Source organism: Palaemon carinicauda, chromosome 23 (assembly GCF_036898095.1).
Source record: "Palaemon carinicauda isolate YSFRI2023 chromosome 23, ASM3689809v2, whole genome shotgun sequence".
Lineage (NCBI taxonomy): Eukaryota > Metazoa > Arthropoda > Malacostraca > Decapoda > Palaemonidae > Palaemon > Palaemon carinicauda.
Genome location: NC_090747.1, coordinates 72,813,613 through 72,836,824, shown reverse-complemented (window position 1 = coordinate 72,836,824; position 23,212 = coordinate 72,813,613). Strand labels below are relative to the sequence as shown.

The window sequence follows — 23,212 nt, the reverse complement described above, 5'->3', positions numbered from 1 at the left end:
GTCATTTACTTTGGAGGGGTATACAATGTGTGCCAGTGCTGCATGCCCTTGAAAGGCAGAAATACTCATTTTAATATTTTCAATGTCATAAAAAAATTTTCTCTTATAACTGTCATCAAATACCTTACCTTCAGGCCAGAAATTCAACTTTGGAGTATTAATTAATTTAAAAAAGTCTGAGAACTCCTTATTTTGACTACTAACAAAGAATTTATCCCGGTTATCACTATGGCCTTCACTGAAAGTTAATGCTACTAGTGAATTATTCAATTGAATTTTCCCTTCTCTATGAAAAGATGGTTCAGCTTTGAAATTGGTGGAAATATATGAAGGAATGGGTTTATTGAAGGTAAGAAGGTTGAAATCTTCGTAATCACTTTCGTCTCCATTATTATAAAAGGAAAAGAGGTCTAAATTTGCACTTTCAGGTAATTCAGGTGATCGTCTTGAGCGCTTAGTAGGAGGGGGAGCCTCATTCTTCTTAGCAGGTGAACCACTTCTGCCGAGATGAATGTTTAATATCAGTGATTTATTTACCATAGAATAATTGAAATTTTGTTCAACAGGTATAGTAAATATGGACAGCAGCGGACCTAGAAGGCTGAAGTCAGGCAATGGGGTTCACGACTCAAATAGCCCTCTTAGGTTAATTCAGTGCCATATTTAAGTGAATGATAAGTTTAAATCTGTTATTATTAATAAACTAGACCTGCCTCATATGTAACCCTTATCAGATAGCCCCCCAGGGCCTAGGCTAGTGTCGATAGGTTTAAAGCGAGAAATGTAAGCTCGAACTTACCTGTGGTCCAGCCTACTGCCTATTAAGCGCGTGCTTTTAATGTGTCAGGCAAGCAATTTTTGTGTGCTTAATTATAATTTTGTAATATATAAAAATTGGAGTATTTAGTTTGTTTATACCGATTAATCGTGTAGTAATCATGCACATGCTTTGCTTAAGCTACTTACGCTATGTTCGGAAGTGCCTGCTCTAAGCATTCAAATCATAACAAGCTTACGTATGGGGGCCGCCATTTGCATTTGTGACGTCATTAGTCTAAATCAGCTGCTTTCCATATGACGTTTTCGTTGTAAACAGAATTTAAAACCTTACCTTTTCTGGATGATTTGCATAAGAGTTTGATTCTGTTGTAGTAACATATTTACGATATCAGAATTAGAAGGCATATCACTATCTGTAGTCGATTGTGTGCGTTTTTCGTTACTAATTACGTTCTCCTCTCCGCTGGAGTCTTCGCTAAGCCGATGCACCTCCGCGGAGGTAAGAATTTGCCTAGACATAATTAAGCCGTGGGCTGAGATATTACTCTGGTTGCTGAGTGCAGGATAATGAAAATCAGCAAATGTTGGGAGCAGCGGGAGGGAAAAAGAGGAGAACGTTCTGTGCCGAAGTCAACTTCAGAAATGTGACTTCCATTGCCGAGTCAACCCGCTCGTCCCTGGTAACTCCGCCCAAGGGGGCGTGGTTTAGGGCTCGCGCCGCCGCTTGGGGGGGTTCCAGGGGGGGGTGTATAAGCTACCACTGGTGAGTCCGGAAGGTTGAGACCTCCCTCTCCAGAATTACCATTTACAACCAAAACACAGGTATTCAGGCCGGTTTACACAGCTTATACCTGTAAGTATTGTTTCACAATTTATCAAATATTCAACTTACTTATGACATTGGTATCATTTAACATCCAATACAGTATTTTAACTCCCTTTAATACCACCGACATCCAGTTTTTATCAGTTGTTTTCCTTTTTTTTTACTTACATATAAGTAAATTTTACAAAATATATAAATCATATATCAATGGAAACAACATTTATGCATCTATGTATTAAATATTGTTGTAAAGTCCTATTTTCAAAGAAACATTTGTGCTAAAATGAGTTGAGTAAAATTTCCAAAAAAGGCCCTAGAACTTGAGGGCCAAATAATTTTGGGAGGGGCTTGGTGGTCAAAGGATTGATTTAAAATGTTATTTTGATAATAAAATAAATTTTTGAATATACTTACCCGGTGATTATATAAGCTGCAGCTCTGCTGCTCGACAGAAAACTCTACGGAAAAAATCCGCCAGCGATCGCTATGCAGGTAGGGGGTGTACTTCAACAGCGCCATCTGTCGTCCAGATACCCAGTACTCATTGTAAACAAAGAACTCAATTTTCTCCTCGGTCCACTGCGTCTCTATTGGGGAGGAAGGGAGGGTCCTTTAATATATAATCAACGGGTAAGTATATTCAAAAATTTATTTTATTATCAAAATAACATTTTTCAATATTTAACTTAACCGGTGATTATATAAGCTGATTCACATCCAGGGGGGTGGGTAGAGACCAGCAATAAATGTTTACATTATTATGAGCTAAGGATTTTTTATTTCATTTTAGAAGTTATCAAAATAACAAAAACAAAATAAATAGGTACCTGGTAAGGAAGTCGACTTGAACAATTACTCTGCCTTTTTAAGTACGTCTTCCTTACGGAGCCTCGCGATCCTCTTAGGATGCTGAGCGACCCCTAGGATCTGAAGTATGAAGGGTTGCAACCCATACCACAGGACCTCATCAAAACCTCTAATCTAGGCGCTTCTCAAGAAAAGAATTTGACCACCCGCCAAATCAACCAGGATGCGAAAGGCTTCTTAGCCTTCCGGACAACCCAAAAACAACAATAAAAACATTTCAAGAGAAAGATTAAAAAGGTTATGGAATTAGGGGATTGTAGTGGTTGAACCCTCACCCACTACTGCACTCGCTGCTACGAATGGTCCCAGAGTGTAGCAGTTCTCGTAAAGAGACTGGACATCCTTAAGATAAAAAGACGCGAACACTGACTTGCTTCTCCAATAGGTTGCGTCCATTATACTTCGCAGAGATCTATTTTGTTTAAAGGCCACTGAAGTTGCGACAGCTCTAACTTCATGTGTCCTTACCTTCAGCAAAGCTTGGTCTTCCTCACTCAGATGTGAATGAGCTTCTCGTATTAACAGTCTGATAAAATGGGATAAAGCATTCTTTGACATAGGCAAAGATGGTTTCTTAACTGAACACCATAAAGCTTCTGACTGTCCTCGTAAAGGTTTAGTTCGTCTTAAATAGAACTTAAGAGCTCTCACAGGGCATAAGACTCTTTCTAGTTCATTTCCAACCATATTTGAAAGGCTTGGAATATCGAACGATTTCGGCCAAGGACGAGAAGGTAGCTCGTTTTTGGCTAGAAAACCAAGTTGTAGAGAACATGTAGCCGTTTCAGATGAAAATCCGATGTTCCTGCTGAAGGCGTGAATCTCACTGACTCTTTTAGCTGTGGCTAAGCAAACCAGGAAAAGAGTCTTTAAAGTGAGATCTTTAAAGGAGGCTGACTGTAGCGGCTCGAACCTTTCTGACATGAGGAATCTTAGTACCACGTTAAATTCCAACCAGGTGTAGCCAAACGACGCTCCTTCGTGGTCTCAAAAGACTTAAGGAGGTCCTGTAGATCTTTGTTGTTGGAAAGATCTAAGCCTCTGTGACGGAAGACTGATGCCAACATGCTTCTGTAACCCTTGATAGTGGGAGCTGAAAGAGATCGTTCTTTCCTCAGGTATAAAAGGAAGTCAGCTATTTGAGTTACAGAGGTACTGGTCGAGGATACCGATACTGACTTGCACCAGTTTCGGAAGACTTCCCACTTCGATTGGTAGACTCTAAGGGTGGATGTCCTCCTTGCTCTAGCAATCGCCCTGGCTGCCTCCTTCGAAAAGCCTCTAGCTCTCGAGAGTCTTTCGATAGTCTGAAGGCAGTCAGACGAAGAGCATGGAGGCCTTGGTGTAACTTCTTTACGTGTGGCTGACGTAGAAGGTCCACCCTTAGAGGAAGAGTTCTGGGAACGTCCACTAGCCATCGAAGTACCTCGGTGAACCATTCTCTCGCGGGCCAGAGGGGAGCAACTAACGTCAACCTTGTCCCTTCGTGAGAGGAGAACTTCTGCAGTACCTTGTTGACAATCTTGAACGGGGGGAATGCATATAGGTCTAGATGTGACCAATCTAGGAGAAAGGCATCTATATGAACTGCTGCTGGGTCCGGGATTGGTGAGCAATATATTGGGAGCCTCTTGGTCATCGAGGTTGCGAAGAGATCTATGGTTGGCTGGCCCCATGTGGCCCAAAGTCTCTTGCACACATCCTTGTGTAGGGTCCATTCTGTTGGAATGATTTGTCCCTTCCGACTGAGGCAATCTGCCATGACATTCAAGTTGCCTTGGATGAACCTCGTTACTAGTGAAATGTTTAGACCTTTTGACCAGGTGAGGAGGTCCCTTGCGATCTCGTATAACGTCATAGAGTGGGTCCCTCCTTGCTTGGAGATGTACGCCAAAGCCGTGGTGTTGTCCGAGTTCACCTCCACCACTTTGCCTTGAAGGAGAGACTTGAAGCTTTTCAAGGCCAGATGAACTGCCAGTAGCTCCTTGCAGTTGATATGCATTGTCCTTTGACTCGAGTTCCATAATCCCGAGCATTCCCTACCGTCTAATGTCGCACCCCAGCCTACGTCCGATGCGTCCGAGAAGAGAACGTGGTTGGGAGTCTGAACAGCCAGGGGCTGACCCTCTCTGAGGCTGATACTGTCCTTCCACCAAGTCAGGGAAGACTTCATCTTCTCGGAAATGGGGATCGAGACCGCTTCTAGCGTCTTGTCCTTTTTCCAGTAAACAGCTAGGTGATATTGAAGAGGACGGAGGTGTAGTCTTCCTAACGATACGAACTGTTCCAGGGATGATAGTGTCCCTATCAGACTCATCCACTGCCTGACTGAACATCGTTCCTTCTTCAGCATGTTCTGGATGCATAACAGGGCTTGACTTGTTCTGGGGGCCGACGGAAAAGCCCGAAAAGCTAGACTGTGAATCTCCATCCCTAAATACACAATAGTTTGGGATGGGACCACTTGAGACTTTTCCATATTGACAAGGAGACCCAATTCCTTGGTCAGATCTAGAGTCCACTTTAGATCCTTCAGACAGCGACGACTGGAAGAAGCTCTTAGAAGCCAGTCGTCCAAATAGAGGGAGGCTCGGATGTCCGCTAAATGAAGGAATTTGGCTACATTCCTCATCAGCCTCGTAAACACAAGAGGAGCTGTGCTTAGGCCAAAGCACAGGGCTTGAAACTGGTAGACAACCTTTTCGTAAACAAATCTCAGAAAAGGTTGGGAGTCTGGGTGGATGGGGACGTGGAAGTAGGCGTCCCTTAGGTCTAAAGAGACCATCCAGTCTTCCCTTCTGATCGCTGCTAGAACGGACTTTGTGGTCTCCATGGAGAACGTCTGCTTTGTGACAAAGACATTCAGCGCACTGACGTCTAGCACCGGCCTCCACCCTCCTGTCTTCTTTGCCACTAAGAAGAGACGGTTGTAGAAGCCCGGGGTTTGATGGTCCAGGACTTTGACTACCGCTCCCTTTTCTAGTAAGAGAGACACCTCCTGTTTCAATGCTCGTCTCTTGTCTTCCTCTCTGTACCTGGGAGAGAGATCGATGGGAGACGTTGCTAGAGGGGGTCTTCGTACAAACGGGATCTTGTACCCCTCTCTGAGCAACTTCACAGATTGTGCATCTGCGCCTCTCTTCTCCCAGGTCTGCCAGAAGTTCTTGAGTCTGGCTCCCACTGCTGTCTGAAGAAGCTGGCAGTCAGACCCTGCCTTTAAAGGACTTGTTTCCTTTCTTCTTTCCACGTCTCCCTTCGGCACGAGCACCTCCTCTGCTGGAGGCTCTGCCACGAAAGGGCGGAATAAATCGGGACGCTGGAGTATCCATCCTTGGTCTAGCTGACAAGGTAGGCAAAGGGGTGGCTTTGCGGGCAGAGGACGCAACCAGGTCATGAGTGTCCTTCTGTATCAAAGAAGCAGCAATCTCCTTAATCAAGTCCTCTGGAAAAAGGCACTTAGAAAGAGGAGCAAACAGAAGTTCGGATCTTTGACAAGGTGTCACTCCAGCTGACAGGAAAGAGCAAAGGTTCTCACGCTTCTTGAGGACTCCAGATACGAACGATGCAGCAAGCTCATTAGACCCGTCACGTATGGCCTTGTCCATGCAGGACATGATGAGCAAGGAAGTTTCCTTCTCTGTCGGGGAGATCTTCCTGCTCAAAGCTCCCAGACACCAGTCTAAAAAGTTGAAGACCTCGAAGGCTCTAAATATCCCTTTCAACAGGTGGTCTAGGTCCGAAGATGACCAACATATCTTAGAGCGTCTCATGGCTAGCCTGCGGGGAGAGTCTACAAGACTTGAGAAGTCGCCCTGGGCAGAGGCAGGAACTCCCAAGCCGAGAACTTCTCCCGTGGCATACCAGACGCTCGATCTGGAAGAGAGTCTAGCAGGGGGAAACGTAAAGGCTGTCTTCCCTAGACTCTTTTTGGACTGCATCCATTCTCCTATCACTCGTAAAGCTCTCTTGGACAAGCGTGCGAGGACGAGTCTAGTAAAGGCAGGCGAGGATGACGGCGTACCCAATACAAACTCTGACGGAGGAGAGCGCGGAGCCACAGACACAAACTGGTCCGGAAACATCTCTTTGAACAGAGCAAGAACTTTTCTAAAGTCCAAAGAGGGTTGCGTGGACTTAGGCTCGTCAAGGTCCGAATGTGGTTCATCAACATGAGCAGCATCATCATCATCAGAAAGTCCATCATCCGAGTATTGAGGAGGAAGCGGCAATGGAGTAGGTAACGGCTGGTTAGCTGAGTCCGGTCGCACGGGTGCACGCGTGACTGAACCGGACGCAACGTCATGGAACTGTTGCCCAGTCTGTGAGCTGGCAACAACCATAGCAGCGCGGGGACGCACAGCGTCTACTCCAGACTGTCTAGTCTGATGTGGGTGAGCAGTGGCAACCACACTGGGTTGCGGAGGTTGACGCACCGCGTCAAAACAAAACAACTCTGACGGTTGTTGTACCTCGCGAACGTCAACGGAAGGCTCCGTGCGTCGCTGAACGTCAACATGCGGCTGGCAGGGCACACTGGAACGCATGGGTGGCGGGACTCTCTCAGCTGGAGTGCGCAAGAAGGTCGCCTCAGCGTCCACAGGACGCACAACCGAGTGTGTGGTTGGTTGTAGGCAAGAGGCTGGTGCAGCAGCAACCTTCTCCGCACGAAAGTCCTGCATCAGAGACGTTAATTGGGACTGCATGGTCTGCAGCAAAGACCACTTAGGGTCTGCAGGAGCAGGTACGGCGACAGACGGTGTAACTGCCTGAGGCGGTACCGCTTTGCCTCTCTTAGGAGGTGAGCAGTCATCGGAAGACTGCAGCGAGTCCGAACTGACCCAGTGGCTACAACTGGGCCGTTGGACTTGCGCGGAAGGGACCGACTTGCGCTTAAGTGGTCGTGAGACCTTGGTCCATGGTTTCTTGCGAGAAACCTCTTCCGCAGACGAGGAATAAATGGGCTCTCTCGTCTTAGTGTGGGTGGGGCGATCTTGGGTAGATACGCCCGAAACCACGGAGGGAACGTCTGTTCGCTGATTAAAGCCTCTCGAACCCATTGGTCGTACGACATTGCTTCTCCCCTGGACTTGGGAGCTTGCAAGAGGTCCCGGACTAGGAGGACGACAGGCACGAACAGACGAACCCTCAAGCGCAACACTATCCACAACACTATCACTCACTTTATCACTTCCCACTGCACTTTTACACTTCAGCTCCTTGACGTCCGCCATGAGCTAGTTACGGTCACTAGCCAGGGACTCAACTCTCTCACCCAGAGCTTGGATGGCACGCATCATATCAGCCATCGAAGGTTCCTGAGTGCCAGAAGGGGGATTAGGAGCAACCACTACAGGGGAAGGAATAGGTTGTGGGGCATGAGGAGAGGAAAAATCAACAGAACGAGATGAACTTCTCCTGACTCTATCTCTCTCTAGCCTACGTGTATATTTTTGGAATTCGATAAAATCGAATTCCGAAAGCCCAACGCATTCCTCACATCGATCTTCCAATTGACAGGTTTTATCCCGACAATTGGAACAAACGGTGTGAGGATCGATAGAGGCCTTCGGAAGACGCCTTGAACAGTCCCTAGCATTACACTTCCTGAATTTTGGGACTTGAGAAGGGTCAGCCATTTTGAATTGGTCAAAGGGGAATTCAAAAACTATCCAAAGTCATCAACAAATAATCCGATATCAAAAAAAGAATGCAAGGATTTATTGAAGAGAAAGCCTGCACAGCGAAAGCTCAAAACTAGAATAGTGTACTTCACCAAATAGTTGTGAAAACAAATCCAGTTAGCAACAGCGAATTAGTAGGTCTTGCCGGTAGCACGACAGAGAGAAAATTGAGTTCTTTGTTTACAATGAGTACTGGGTATCTGGACGACAGATGGCGCTGTTGAAGTACACCCCCTACCTGCATAGCGATCGCTGGCGGATTTTTAACGTAGAGTTTTCTGTCGAGCAGCAGAGCTGCAGCTTATATAATCACCGGTTAAGTTAAATATTGAAAAATCTATATTAAAGTTTCCCTTTTACTTATCTTCCAAGGATTATTCTTTATAATTCTAAGATTCCTTTCCTGTGTTGGGATAATTGTTAATTTACGGAATTATGACCATATAGGCTAGTAATGAGGTTGAGACAATTCTGCAATGAGAACCAATGCAGTTACATAAGGACATGGAAATTGTTGGACAGCAAAATGGAAGCCAGGAAGCAAAATGTTAATAAGGGAGTGTAGCTTGAGACTCAAGGGATCCTTCACAGGTCATTAAGTAATGCCTACAATACACTGACAGTACTGTAGGTTTATACTTTGCAAACTAGGGTTGCCAAGGAGATTGTAATAGTAACAACAATAATAGTTATAACATTCTTTCTTGAAGGCTATTAACTCTACCAACATATCAATATATTTGATTGTAAACTTTTCTTATTTTCTAACTTTCCTTTTCTATTTTGACATGCACTATACAAGGATATTTAGTTGCCTAATTTGAAAACAACTGAACACAGATAAGTATTGTTCCTTAAATTGCATCAAATACATTCAACATCTTACATCATCAAACATACTTTTTCTAAATGTTTCCCAATCACTTAAGTCAAACCATAACTTCAATAGCCAGGTAAACTTGGGCAAGTAACCAAAAGGCAAGAACTAACCTGAGGGATCCTGAGTATCTTTGTAGTTCTGACCAGCTTCAAAATTTGAGAGGGGTGTTGAGCAAGCCGTTGAAAAAGGCATCACCTTGAAACCACGATAAACAAAGCCCTTCTGATACAACTGGGAAAATACCCACCAGATTGTCTCCATGTACCAAGGATAGAGCGTTTTGTAATCATTTTTGAAGTCTGAAATGTAAGAACAATTTAAATCACACATATTGAGTTTAGATTGAAAGAATCTAGAACTCTGATATGCACCAATTCTTGATCTTCCTACAGATGGTTAACCAAGTTTTAAAAGAAGAAAACATTTAAACGGTAAATATGGAACCAATTAATTTCTTAAAAAATAAAATAATTATAGAATGCTTATACTGTAAATCACTAGAAAGTATTTACAACAAACAAATTTCCTCCTACTGTAGGAAAGAATCTTACCGGATACAGTATTACATCATTACACAGTACCCAAATTAAAGAACAGATAAACTACAAAAAGGTTTGGATGCATAAATTACAACTCACCAATCCATCTTCCCAATCTCGAAATGATGGTTTCCCATTCATTGGCATATCTCATGACAATACCTCGGCACAGTTCATTGTATTTCTTTATTCCCATTTTTGCGACATCTTCAGGACCAGTAATTCCATGGGTTTTGTCAATTTCATACTCCTAAAATAAAACAATAATGTTAATAAAGGAAATCAAAACTTATAAAATGTTATTTTTATTAGTAAAATAAATTTTTGAATATACTTACCCGATAATCATGTAGCTGTCAACTCCGTTGCCCGACAGAATTCTATGGAGGGATACGCCAGCTATCACAATACTAGAAGGGGGTGTACTTACCAGCGCCACCTGTGGCCAGGTACTCAAGTACTTCTTGTTGACACCTCCTCAATTATTCCTCGGTCCACTGGTTCTCTATGGGGAGGAAGGGAGGGTCGATTAAATCATGATTATCGGGTAAGTATATTCAAAAATTTATTTTACTAATAAAAATAACATTTTTCAATATTAAACTTACCCGATAATCATGTAGCTGATTCACACCCAGGGGGGTGGGTGAAAACCAGTGTACAAGATTAAAGGATAGCTAAGTATCCCATATTTCATATAACAGTTATCTCAAATAACAATGAAATAATAAGTACCTGGTAAGGAAGTCGAATTGAACCGTTACTCTGCCTCTTTTTTAAGTTCTTCTTCCTTACTGAGCGCAGCGTTCCTCTTGGAGGCTGAATCAACCCAAAGGTGCTAAAGTATATAGGGTTGCAACCCCTACTAAAGGACCTCTACAAAACCTCTAACCCAGGCGCTTCTCAAGAATGAATAGACCACCCGCCAAATCAAAAGGATGCGGAAGGCTTCTTAGCCTACCGTAACAACCATAAAAACAACAATAAAAGCATTCAAGAGAAAGGTTAAAAAAAAAAAGGTTATGGGATTAAGGGAATGTAGTGGCTGAGCCCTCACCTACTACTGCACTCGCTGCTACGAATGGTCCCAGGGTGTAGCAGTTCTCGTAAAGAGACTGGACATCTTTAAGATAAAATGATGCAAACACTGACTTGCTCCTCCAATAGGTTGCATCCATTATGCTCTGCAGAGAACGGTTTTTATTAAAGGCCATCGAAGTAGCTACGGCTCTTACTTCGTGGGTCCTTACCTTCAGCAATGCAAGGTCTTCCTCCTTTAAGTGAGAATGGGCTTCTCTAATCAGAAGCCTTATATAATACGAAACCCCGTTCTTGGACATGGGCCTCGAAGGCTTCTTGATGGCACACCATAAGGCTTCTGACTGTCCTCGAATAGGTTTAGACCTCTTAAGATAATATTTGAGAGCTCTGACAGGGCAAAGAACTCTCTCTAGTTCGTTACCTACCATGTTGGAGAGGCTAGGTATTTCAAACGATCTAGGCCAAGGACGTGAAGGAAGTTCGTTCTTTGCTAGGAATCCGAGCTGAAAAGAACATGTTGCAGATTCGGTCGTGAAACCAATGTTCTTGCTGAAGGCATGAACCTCACTGACTCTCTTAGCTGTTGCAAGGCAGACGAGAAAAAGTGTCTTGAGGGTAAGGTCCTTGAAGGAAGCTGACTGGAGAGGTTCGAACCTAGATGACATAAGGAACCTTAAGACTACGTCTAGGTTCCAGCCTGGAGTGGATAGACGACGCTCTTTAGACGTCTCAAAAGACTTAAGAATGTCTTGAAGGTCCTTGTTGGAAGAAAGGTCCAAACCTCTGTGGCGGAGAACTGAAGCCAACATACTCCTATACCCTTTAATCGTAGGGGCTGAAAGGGATCTCTCATTCCTAAGATGTAGAAGGAAGTCAGCTATTTGGGTCACAGAGGTATTGGTAGAGGATATTGAATTGGCTCTACACCAGCTTCGGAAGACTTCCCACTTAGATTGGTAGACTCTACGAGTGGAAACCCTTCTTGCTCTGGCAATCGCACTGGCTGCCTCCTTCGAAAAGCCTCTAGCTCTAGCGAATCTTTCGACAGTCTGAAGGCAGTCAGCCGAAGAGCGTGGAGGTTTGGGTGCAACCTGTCTACGTGAGGTTGACGTAGAAGGTCCACTCTTAGAGGTAGAGTCCTGGGGATGTCGACTAGCCATTGAAGTACCTCTGTGAACCATTCTCTTGCAGGCCAAAGGGGAGCAACCAGCGTCAGCCGTGTCCCTTCGTGCGAGATGAATTTCTGCAGAACTTTGTTTATTATCTTGAACGGTGGGAATGCGTAAAGGTCGAGATGGGACCAGTTCAGTAGAAAAGCATCCACATGAACTGCTGCAGGGTCTGGAACAGGGGAACAGTACAGCGGAAGTCTCTTGGTTATGGAGGTGGCAAACAGATCTATGGTAGGTTGACCCCACAAGGTCCAAAGTCTGTTGCACACACTCTTGTGGAGGGTCCATTCCGTGGGAATGACCTGATTCCTTCTGCTTAGGCGATCTGCTGAGACGTTCATATTGCCCTGAATGAACCTCGTGACCAGAGTGAGGTTTAGACCTCTTGACCAAATGAGGAGGTCCCTTGCGATCTCGAATAGGCTCCTCGAATGGGTCCCTCCTTGCTTGGAGATGTAAGCCAAGGCTGTGGTGTTGTCTGAGTTCACCTCCACCACTTTGCCTAGCTGGAGGGACTTGAAGTTCAGCAGGGCTAAATGAACTGCTAGTAGCTCCTTGCAGTTGATGTGGAGCAATCCCTGTTCCTCGTTCCACGTTCCCGAGCATTCCCGTCCGTTCAAGGTCGCACCCCAGCCCGAGTCCGATGCATCTGAGAAGAGATGAAGATTGGGGGTCTGAATAGCCAACGATAGGCCCTCCCTGAGAAGGAGATTGTTCTTCCACCACAGGAGAGTGGTCTTCATCTCTTGGGTGATTGGGATAGAGACTGCTTCGAGAGTCGAACCCTTGTCCCAATGAGCTGCAAGATGGAATTGAAGAGGGCGGAGGTGGAGTCTCCCTAGCTCGACGAACAGGGCCAGTGATGAAAGGGTCCCTGTGAGACTCATCCACTGTCTCACCGAGCAACTGCTCCTCTTCAGCATGCTCATGATGCACTCTAGGGCTTGGCTTATCCTGGGGGCCGATGGAAAAGCCCGAAAATCCTGACTCCGAATCTCCATTCCCAGGTACACAATGGATTGGGAGGGAATGAGCTGAGACTTTTCTATGTTGACTAACAGACCCAGTTGTCTGATTAAGTCCAAAGTCCAGTTGAGATTCTCCAGACAGCGACGACTCGTGGAGGCTCTCAACAGCCAGTCGTCTAAGTAGAGGGAGGCTCTGATGTCCGATAAGTGTAGGAATTTTGCTATATTCCTCATCAGATGAGTGAACACCATAGGAGCTGTGCTTAGGCCAAAACACAGGGCTTGGAATTGGTAGACAACCTTTCCAAAAACGAATCTCAGGAAAGGTTGGGAGTCTGGATGAATAGGAACGTGAAAGTAGGCATCTTTCAAGTCCAACGAGACCATCCAGTCCTCCTGTCTGACCGCTGCTAGGACCGACTTCGTCGTCTCCATCGTGAACGTCTGCTTGGTGACATACGCGTTGAGCGCGCTGACGTCCAGCACCGGTCTCCAACCTCCTGTCTTCTTGGCCACAAGAAAGAGACGGTTGTAGAAGCCCGGGGATTGATGGTCCCGGACTATAACCACTGCCTTCTTCTGCACAAGTAGCGACACCTCCTGGTGCAATGCTAGCCTCTTGTCCTCTTCTTTGTAGTTGGGAGAGAGGTTGATGGGAGATGTGGTCAGAGGTGGTTTGAGGCAGAATGGAATCCTGTAACCGTCCCTCAGCCAACTGACAGACTGGGCGTCTGCACCTCTCTTCTCCCAGGCTCGCCAGAAGATCTTGAGTCTGGCTCCTACTGCTGTCTGGAGATGCGGAGAGTCAGTTTTTTCCTTTAGATGTCTTGGAGCCTTTCCTAGACTTGCTCCTGTAAGAGTCTGGACGGGAGCTTCCTCGGCTGGGGGCTCTACCACGAAAGGGCGGTATGAACCTCGTAGCAGGGGTATCAGCCACTGGGGAGCGATAAGTCTTGGGGACTGAGGTAGCAACCTTAGACTTACGAGCCGATGAGGCCACAAGATCGTGTGTGTCCTTTTGTATCAGGGCAGCAGACAAGTCCTTAACCAGCTCTTCGGGGAAGAGGAACTTCGAGAGCGAAGCAAAAAGGAGTTGTGACCTTTGACAAGGTGTAATGCTGGAGGAAAGGAAGGTACACAGCTGTTCCCTTTTCTTCAAAACCCCTGATACAAACATCGACGCAAGCTCACCAGATCCATCCCTAATGGCCTTATCCATGCAGGACATTAATAGCATGGCAGAATCCTTGTCCGCAGGAGAGGTCTTCTTGCTGAGGGCCCCCAGGCACCAGTCTAAAAAGTTGAACATCTCAAATGCTCTAAATACTCCCTTCAGTAAGTGATCAAGGTCTGAGAAGGTCCAGCAAACCTTAGAGCGCCTCATTGCAGTTCTCCGAGGCGAGTCTACCAGACTTGAGAAGTCAGCCTGGGCAGAGGCAGGTACTCCCAAGCCTGGTGCTTCTCCTGTGGCATACCAAACGCTTGCTTTCGAAGTGAGCTTAGTCGGAGGGAACATGAAAGAAGTTTTGCCAAGGTGTTGCTTAGTCTGCAGCCACTCCCCTAAGATCCTTAACGCTCTCTTAGAGGACCTTGCTAGGACTAGCTTAGTATAGGTGGACTTAGCTTGCTGTATGCCCAGCGAAAACTCAGATGGCGGAGAGCGGGGAATAGCAGAGACAAAGTGGTCTGGGTAAACCTCCCTAAGCAGAGCCAAGACCTTACGAAAGTCAATAGACTGTGGAGAAGGCTTGGATTCATCCACGTCTGACGAGGGATCCAGGTGTGCCGCCTCATCATCAGCACCTCATCACCAGAGTGTAGCGAAGAGATCGGACAAGAATGCTGAACAGCAGAGTCAGAACGAGAAGGAACAATATTAGTGGTTTCCTCTTCAAGTAACTGTTGAGGGAAAACCTGAGGCTCAGACTGCAAAGGCTGAATAAAAGACGAAGCAGAAGGAAGGCGCATGGGTGGAGGAGGCTGACTCCTAGCATGAGTGGTTGAACCCAAGGGTTGCGCTTGCTGAGCGGTTGGCGGAAGCGGAGTAGCCAGTTCCTGTTCCTGTGGTGTGAGCGGAGCGCGATGAGGTAGAGGCTGCGCAGAACAAGGTAAATGTCTCGCAAGCTGAGGCTCCTGAGGCGCAAGGCTAAGGTGTAGTGGTGCTTGCCTTGTGGAGGGTTGAGCTCGTTGCAGCGAGAGCTGAGGAGACTGACTCATGGACGGGAGAGGTTGTTGTACCTCAACCGAGTGTTGCACCACTGGTGGAGCAGCAAGTGGAGGCGGAGGAAGAGAGGTATAATCCTCCTGATCCCATTGTAAAGGTTGCCTTAAAGAAGGCGGAGGCTGAACACCACTGGGAACAGCAAACTCAGAACGAGGCTCAACATAGTACGCCTGGCAGGTGGTACTGCGATCAGGCGGAGCGAGCGCAGGCGGAGCGAGCGCAGGCGGAGCGAGCGCAGGCGGAGGGAGTGTAGGCGGAGGCGGAGGCGCAACACTCTCAGCCCGACACTCACGCATCAAGTCCGAAAGCTGTGCTTGCATGGACTGTAGAAGAGTCCACTTGGGGTCGGCAGAAACTACAGTAGGCTGAGGTAAAGCCTTAACAGTCGAGCTCTGTTGTGGCAGAACCTTACTCCTCTTGGGCGGAGTGCAGTCGACAGATGACTGCGGCGAGTCAGAGCTGAGCCAATGACTGCAACCTGGCTGAGCACTCGCGGACTGGACTCTGCGTTTAAGTGGTCTCGAGACCTGAGACCAACGTTTCTTCCCTGACAGTTGATCAGCGGACGAGAAAAAGACGGGCTCAATCGTCTGCAGGTGGGAGTGACGGTCTTTGGAAGACACGCCCGCAACCACCGAGGATACTTCTGTGCGCCTAACAAGGCCTGCCGAACCCTTATGCCCTTCGACATTGCTTCTCCCCTGGGCTTGGGAGCTTGCAAGAGGTCCCGGACTGGGAGGACGACTGGCTCGCACAGAAGTATCCTCACGCACCACACTGGCACTGACACTAGCACTTGGCACTGCACTGACACTAGCACTCGTCACAGCACTGGCACTAATTCCACCCACTGCACTCTTGACCTTAAGTTCCTTGACTTCGGCCATCAGAGACTTATGATCACTTACCACTGACTCTACTTTATCGCCTAAGGCCTGAATAGCACGCAAAACAACAGACATATCAGGCGGAGGGCAAACAGTAGGTTCGGGGGTAGCCACTACAGGGGTAGGAAAAGGTAGGGGATCATGAGGTGAGGAAAAAAGTGAAGAGTGAGAAGAACTCCTCCTAACTCTACCTCTCTCTAACTTAGTTGAATATTTCAAAAGACGGACAAATTCCAGTTCCGAAAGTCCGGCGCATTCCTCACATCGATTTTCTAACTGACAGGGCCTGTCCCTACAGTCAGAACAAGCGGTGTGAGGATCTACCGAGGCCTTCGGAATACGCCTATTGCAAGACCTACATCGTCTATGGGAGGGGGCTTGCGAAATGTCAGACATCTTGAATCCAAAGAGTTAGCCAAAGGGGGTTCCAAAATCAAGCAAAAGATCGTTAACCGTTAATCAGGACTATATAAAAGCTATCTAGCTAATAAAAGAAGGTTTCCAGTAAAGCGACAGCCGAAATCTGAGAGAATACTTCACCAATTAGCCGTGAAAATACTCGAAGATCATAAGCGTATCCCAGAACGTCTTGCCGGAAGCACGACAGAGGAATAATTGAGGAGGTGTCAACAAGAAGTACTTGAGTACCTGGCCACAGGTGGCGCTGGTAAGTACACCCCCTTCTAGTATTGTGATAGCTGGCGTATCCCTCCATAGAATTCTGTCGGGCAACGGAGTTGACAGCTACATGATTATCGGGTAAGTTTAATATTGAAAAATCACCAATATCTTGATGAATTATTATTCTTAATTTGAGCTTGAATGAGAGTTGTGAAAATTAAACTAGGTACTGTAAATTTGCATAGGTTTGAGAGCTATGTAGAAGAGACCATAGGGACTCAATGAAAATCAAGGCAGATAGCAAAGCATTAAATGGGACAAAGTAACACAGTAAAGACTTTACTTCCTTCAACAGAGCAAACACAGGGCCAACTGTTATTAGGTCTCATAAATAAGCTTAATGCGACCACTTATTCAAATCTCTTAAGACTTTCTAAGGGCTTGCCCAAAGGACATGCTCTTAAATAATGGAGAAAATTAGAAGTTACAGTTGAAAGAAGTTAAGTCAAGAAGGAAGAGACAGTAAAGGTAATATACAGTGATACCTCGGTAGTCGAACGACTCTATACTCGAACAATTCGGAGTTCGACCAAAATTTTCGAGAAATTTTTGCTGCGGTGCTCGACCAAAAATTCGGTACTCGACCAGCCGAACACGTGACGACCGCATGGGCTTTGTGATGATCGCGCCATCTCGGCCACTCTCGCTTGTTCGGGAAGCATCAGTTCTCTCGAGAGCGTCACTCAGACAACGCGCGATCAGCATTCGTTGTGATTTAGTGATTTTCAGTGCTTTTAATTGCTTTTTTAGCTTTCATAATGAGTCCCAAGAAAGTAATGAGTGTTAAGGGGAAGGAGAAGAGGAAAACAGTGCGAACAACGATCGAGTTGAAGAAGGAAATTATAGCGAAATATGAGAATGGTGTACGAGTGTCCGATTTAGCGGTAGAATACGGAATGGCGAAGTCGACCATTTCTACGTTTTTAAAGCATAAAGAAATGATTAAGAAGGCGAATGTTGCAACGGGAGTTACGGCGGTAACTAAGCAAAGGCCACAAGTGATTGAGGAGATGGAAAAGTTGCTTTTAATATTTATTAAAGAAAAACAGTTGGCCGGGGAAAGTGTTAGTGAAGCGTTCATTTGTGAAAAAGCGTTGCATATCTATGAAGAATTAGTGAAGAAAAGTCCGAGTACCAGTGAAAGTGATTCATTTACATTTAAAGCGAGCAGGGGTTGGTTTGAAAAGTTTCGTAATAGAACAGGTATTCATCGTGTTACTAGGCATGGGGAGGCAGCTAGTTCGGATCAAATTGCAGCCGATAAATACGTGGGGGAATTCGATCGGTACATAAATGAACAAAATTTGATCGCACAACAAGTCTTTAATTGTGATGAGACTGGGTTATTTTGGAAGAAAATGCCAGCCAATACGTACATTACCAAGGACGAGACGAAGATGCCAGGTCACAAGCCAATGAAAGATAGGCTAACATTGTTGCTGTGTGCAAATGCAAGTGGCGATTGCAAGATCAAACCCTTGTTAGTGTACCACTCGGACAACCCCCGGGTGTTCAAACGAAATAATATTTGTAAAAGTGCACTACCAGTTATGTGGCGCTCGAACACTAAATCTTGGGTCACAAGACAATTCTTTACTGAGTGGATAAACGAAGTGTTTGCCCCCCAGGTTAAGGCTTACCTCATTGAAAAGAGCTTGCCAATGAAATGTCTTCTGGTTATGGACAATGCTCCTGCACATCCTCCAGGTCTCGAGGATGACTTGAAAGAAGAATACAGCTTTATCAAAATCAAATTCTTGCCCCCCAATACTACTCCCATACTCCAGCCCATGGACCAACAGGTCATTTCAAACTTCAAAAAACTCTATACCAAGGCCCTTTTCAGAAAGTGTTTTGAAGTGACCAGTGACACGAAGTTGACCCTAAAGGAATTCTGGAAGGAACACTTCAGCATCCTCAACTCTGTTAACATGATTGACCAAGCTTGGCGAGGTGTGACCTATAGGACATTGAACTCTGCCTGGCGTAAGCTGTGGCCATCATGTGTCACAGAGAGGGAGTTTGAAGGTTTCCAACCAGAGGCGGGTCCAAGCACTGCTACCCCTGTAATTTCTGATGACACTGATGTCGTTGAGGAAATTGTTGTCATGGGCAGGAGTTTGGGGCTTGAGGTCGACAAGGATGATATTGATGAGCTTGTAGAAAGCCATTCTACCGAGTTGACTGTGGAGGAATTGTTGCACCTGCAACAACAACAGCAGCAGGATCTGATTGTGGAGCAGGAATCTTCAGAAGAGGATGAGGTAAGGGAGGATGTTCCAAGTTCTCTCATCAATGAAATTTGTTCCAAGTGGGCAGATGTGCAGGCTTTTGCTGAAAAATACCACCCAGAAATTGCAGTAGCAAACCGGGCAGTGCATATGTTTAATGATAGTGTCATGTATCATTTTCGAAGAATACTGCAGAGGAGGAAGAAACAATTAACAATAGACCAGTTTTTCACAAAAGAAAAGAAAGCTGCTACATCAAAGCCTGTTTCTCCTCCAAAGAAGAGACAAAGAAGAGAAGAAACCCCTGAAATAGATCTGCCCACCCTTTCATTGGAGAGAGAAACAACTCCTGAAGGAGAACTACCCCGCCACATCATGGAAGGGGACTCTCCTTCCAAGCAGTAACCTCCCCCTTCCATCCTCTCCACATCCATCCCTGTATGCCATCGAACCGCTGCTCAAAGGTATGTTCACTACAGTACAGAAAATGGTTTAAAATTGTTTTATTTTAGTACAGTAAATGGTTTAAAATTGTTTTATAGGATTTTCTGACCAATTTCATACACATTTAGATAATTATTGTTGTTTAGGTACACGTTTTATTAATATTTTGGGCCTGTTCGAGTGCTTGGGAACGGAATAGAATATATACCATTATTTCTTATGGGGAAAAAAAATTCGGTACTCGAACAAATCGGAGGTCGAACACGGATCTCGAACGGATTATGGTCGAGTACCGAGGTATCACTGTATTACAGGGTTTAGTGATGACAAATCTACATTTAGGCAACATCCTTGGTTGAATTAGGTTAAATAGGCCTCATGCTCCACCAATCCTGCCACAGAAGCAATCCATTTAGCTTGGTAAGGAATCAAAAGGACCATAAAAGGCCCAAGTTCATCTCTATTGTAATTTTGACCAGACAACAGTAAGTTGGCCAGGGCACCAGCCACCCGTTGAGATACTACCGCTAGAGATTTATTGGGCCCTTTGACTAGCCAGACTGTACCTACATTGGATCCCTCTCTGGTTACGGCTCATTTTCTTTGCCTAAACATACACCAAATTGTCTGGCCTATTCTTTCCACATTCTCCTCTGTCCTCATACACCTGACAACACTGAGAATACCAAACAATTCTTCTTTGCTCAAGGGGTTAACTACTGCAATGTAATTATTCAGTGGCTACTTCTAAGAGATGGACAGTCCAAAATCAAACAATTGTTCTCTGGTCTTAGGTAGTGGCATAGCCTCTGTACCATGGCCTTCCACTGTCTTGGATTAGAGTTCCCTTGCTTGAGGTACACACAGGCATGTTGTTCTCTCTTATTTCTCTTCCTCTTGTCTTTTGAGGTTTTTATAGTTTATACATGAACTTTCTAATTTAATATTGTTACTGTTCTTAAAATAATTTATTACGATTATTTATTCTTCTCTTGTAGTTTATTTATTTCCTTGTTTCCTTTCCCCACTGGGCTATTTTTTCCTGTTGGGGTCCTTGGGCTTACAGAATCTTGCTTTTCCAGCTTGGGTTAAAGCCTAGCTTGCAATAATAATAATAACAACAAGAAAAGTGACTTGCAGCCAGTCAATTTACAAATAACCGCTACTTACCACTGGCAGACCATGAGTGTCCCAACCAAATCGTCTTTCTACATGATGGCCAGTCTGATGAGCCCACCGGGTCACAACGTCCTTAATGGTTCCTGCCAAAATGTGGCCATAATGGGGAAGTCCAGTGGCGAAGGGAGGACCGTCATAGAATGTAAACCTGAGAGAAAAACAGTTAATCATACTTATTAATCTGGACAACCTGTTCATGATATATTTTTCTATCATATCAAATAAACATGTTAGACTTTTAAAATATTACATTTCAAAACACTTAATTCACAGTCCTTATACAAATCATTTTTCAATATGAATGAAATTAATTTGAAAGTATATTTCTCACAACTGTGAAGGAGGAATTATGATGACTAAAGTATGACAATTACAATAATGAACAGACAAACAAAGGAATAAAAAAATCCTTCTTGGCAGTCATCAAGGTCCGAAAAAAAACCACTTATCCAATAATCTGAATTCTTTCTAATAAATAATGTCTTAAAATCTGAGGAGAGCTAAAGTCAAACTTTTATAACTTCCAAAAGCCATAAACTTGCCAATCATTTTCATGCAATATCTTATCCGATCATAAAATTCATAGCACCAATATCAAAGTGTAGTCTTTGGACAGATGTTTCCATAATTATATAGATTAATTATCAAGATAAGAGGCCATATAAAACAGAGGAAAAATCCACCTAAAACCAGTGGCCATACATCGGATACCGGGATAAGTTAAGGATATAGAAAACCATAGCAGTAAAATAAAAAAAAAAAATTGTAAAAATAAACCTCAGTCAACTGATATCTACAGTAATTACAAAACCATCTTAAATTGACCACCAAGAACAATCTTAGTTGAAAATTAACTATACTTCAGTGGCAATTAATGCCAGATTAGTCTTCCCTTTTAAGCTACAGAATTTAAACTAGCCTACCCCTCAAATCATGCCCAATACATTATTCTATAACAAATCTATGATCTACATATGCTACTCAACACCCCAAATGCCATTCCCTCCACACCATGCTGTCATCAAAAGATGCAGTTTCGCTAACACAAAGGTATTTTGGGTGCTAAATAATTTCAGTTTATTTTTGGGAAGGTTAACTGTAATGAATATTATTGCTACCACCAGAACCTGCCCTAAGTAATTTTACTGCTACTTGCAGTAAACCAAAGCAGGTTAATGATTAAAAAATGTTCAGCACACACAAACTGCCATTCTAACAATTAAAAAGCAGAAATCTAGCTTCTACAAAATACGTAAAAATTTAAGTCTTTATCATAGCAGTATTTTAAAAACATTACTGTACTTTGCAATGTTTTGCAACTGTACAAGTTTGATGTGTTGTACATAATACATAAATCATAAATTTACCCCTTTACCCATTTGACAATGTCCTCCACAGACTCTAAACTGCAATCCCAAAAACATAGCAAACATTAACTTCAGAGGTGGAGTACAGTATTGCAAATCAGAAGCTCTATTCTACTTACTTTGGTCTATCTTTACTCTGTTTGAGAGAGGTATGAAAAGCATCAATTTTCTTCCAAAATTCATAAACTTTCTCCTCCTCAGCTGGGAAAGATATCTTGTCAACTTCTGGCACGGGTTCAAGGCGTTCACCACTCATTTTGACCTGAAAATATTAATTGCAAAATGCTTATCTAGCAGACCAAATTTATTTTACCATTTCAAAACCACAGAGACTGTACAGTATAATAAAATTTTAAAAATAATTTGTTATTTTCCTTGCTATACAAACCAGAATACTTCAAAATAGGTAATGTCTTCAAGAGGGCTGAAATGGCTGTTAAAATCGTTAGCAAGGTAGTTAACGACACACAGTGAGCATGAATAAGTAGCCCAGCCCACTATCCTGTCAAAAACTCATCACTTTTTAACTTCAGCGAAGAACTGAGAGAGGTGACTGGGGTTAGAAGCTCAATTTTCAAGCCATCGACATTTGTATTGCAAGAAATAATCACAAATTGGTAATTTGTATTCTTCCTTAACTACTCAAAAACCTGATCCATTACATAGGAGTATGCCTTCAGTGAAGATGGACCTCTGCTGTTGAAATTTATAAGGAAGTGATAGTTACTGCAGGATGGTGAGTAATCCCACCCACTCGACAGGCCATTGAACAGCCATTTTGCCCTAAACACAGGACTCGCAGAGCAGTTGAGGCAGGTAGAGTAACTTGAAAGACTCGGGTTTGTCTAATTACGAAAAATACAATTGGCTTTAAAAAACTCTGATACATTCTTACACAAATACAGTATAAACCTTCCTCCATTAATATGAGATTTACCCTTAAAAGAGAGGAACTCCCTATAACCAAACTGGCTGGTCTACTTTCCACTGAAATGTCAAAGCACTTCAGTCCAGTATAAGACCAAAAGTGATGACTCCTGTCAACCTATTAGTTACCTGGATATGGAAAAAAGGCAGGTCTTAGGCTAGGTCACTACCAAGGATTGGTAAGACAGTCAAGGAGGAACCTACTGCATATCCATGAGGGGTATAGATTATCTGAGGGTATGGTCATTTATGAGAAATTGGCTCGCATACATGTACCCATTCTGGATGGGGCGGAAAATTCTTTTGTATCTTTTTTAAATATACAAAACTGATTCCTTCAATATGTTATTTTCATTAGTAAAATAAATTTTTGAATATACTTACCCGATGATCATGTAGCTGTCAACTCTGTTGCCCGACAGAAATCTACGGTCGGGATACGCCAGCGATCGCTATACAGGTGGGGGTGTACACAACAGCGCCATCTGTGAGCAGGTACTCAAGTACTTCTTGTCAAC

The 23,212-nt window shown here is 44.3% G+C and overlaps 1 protein-coding gene across 3 annotated transcripts in view; it reads right to left on the bottom strand.

Annotated features, from left to right (window-relative positions):
- The window catches only part of IleRS (Isoleucyl-tRNA synthetase), a 283,203-nt gene that overhangs the window by 63,024 nt on the left and 196,967 nt on the right, over window positions 1-23,212 (bottom strand). For all 3 annotated transcript variants that reach the window (XM_068347042.1, XM_068347044.1, XM_068347043.1), the window contains exons 2-5: window positions 21,887-22,029; window positions 20,392-20,548; window positions 9,673-9,823; window positions 9,145-9,333 (exon numbers count right to left, since the gene is read on the bottom strand). In XM_068347042.1, coding sequence (XP_068203143.1) covers window positions 9,145-9,333; window positions 9,673-9,823; window positions 20,392-20,548; window positions 21,887-22,029 — 640 coding nt within the window. The remainder of the gene's footprint in view (window positions 1-9,144; window positions 9,334-9,672; window positions 9,824-20,391; window positions 20,549-21,886; window positions 22,030-23,212) is intronic.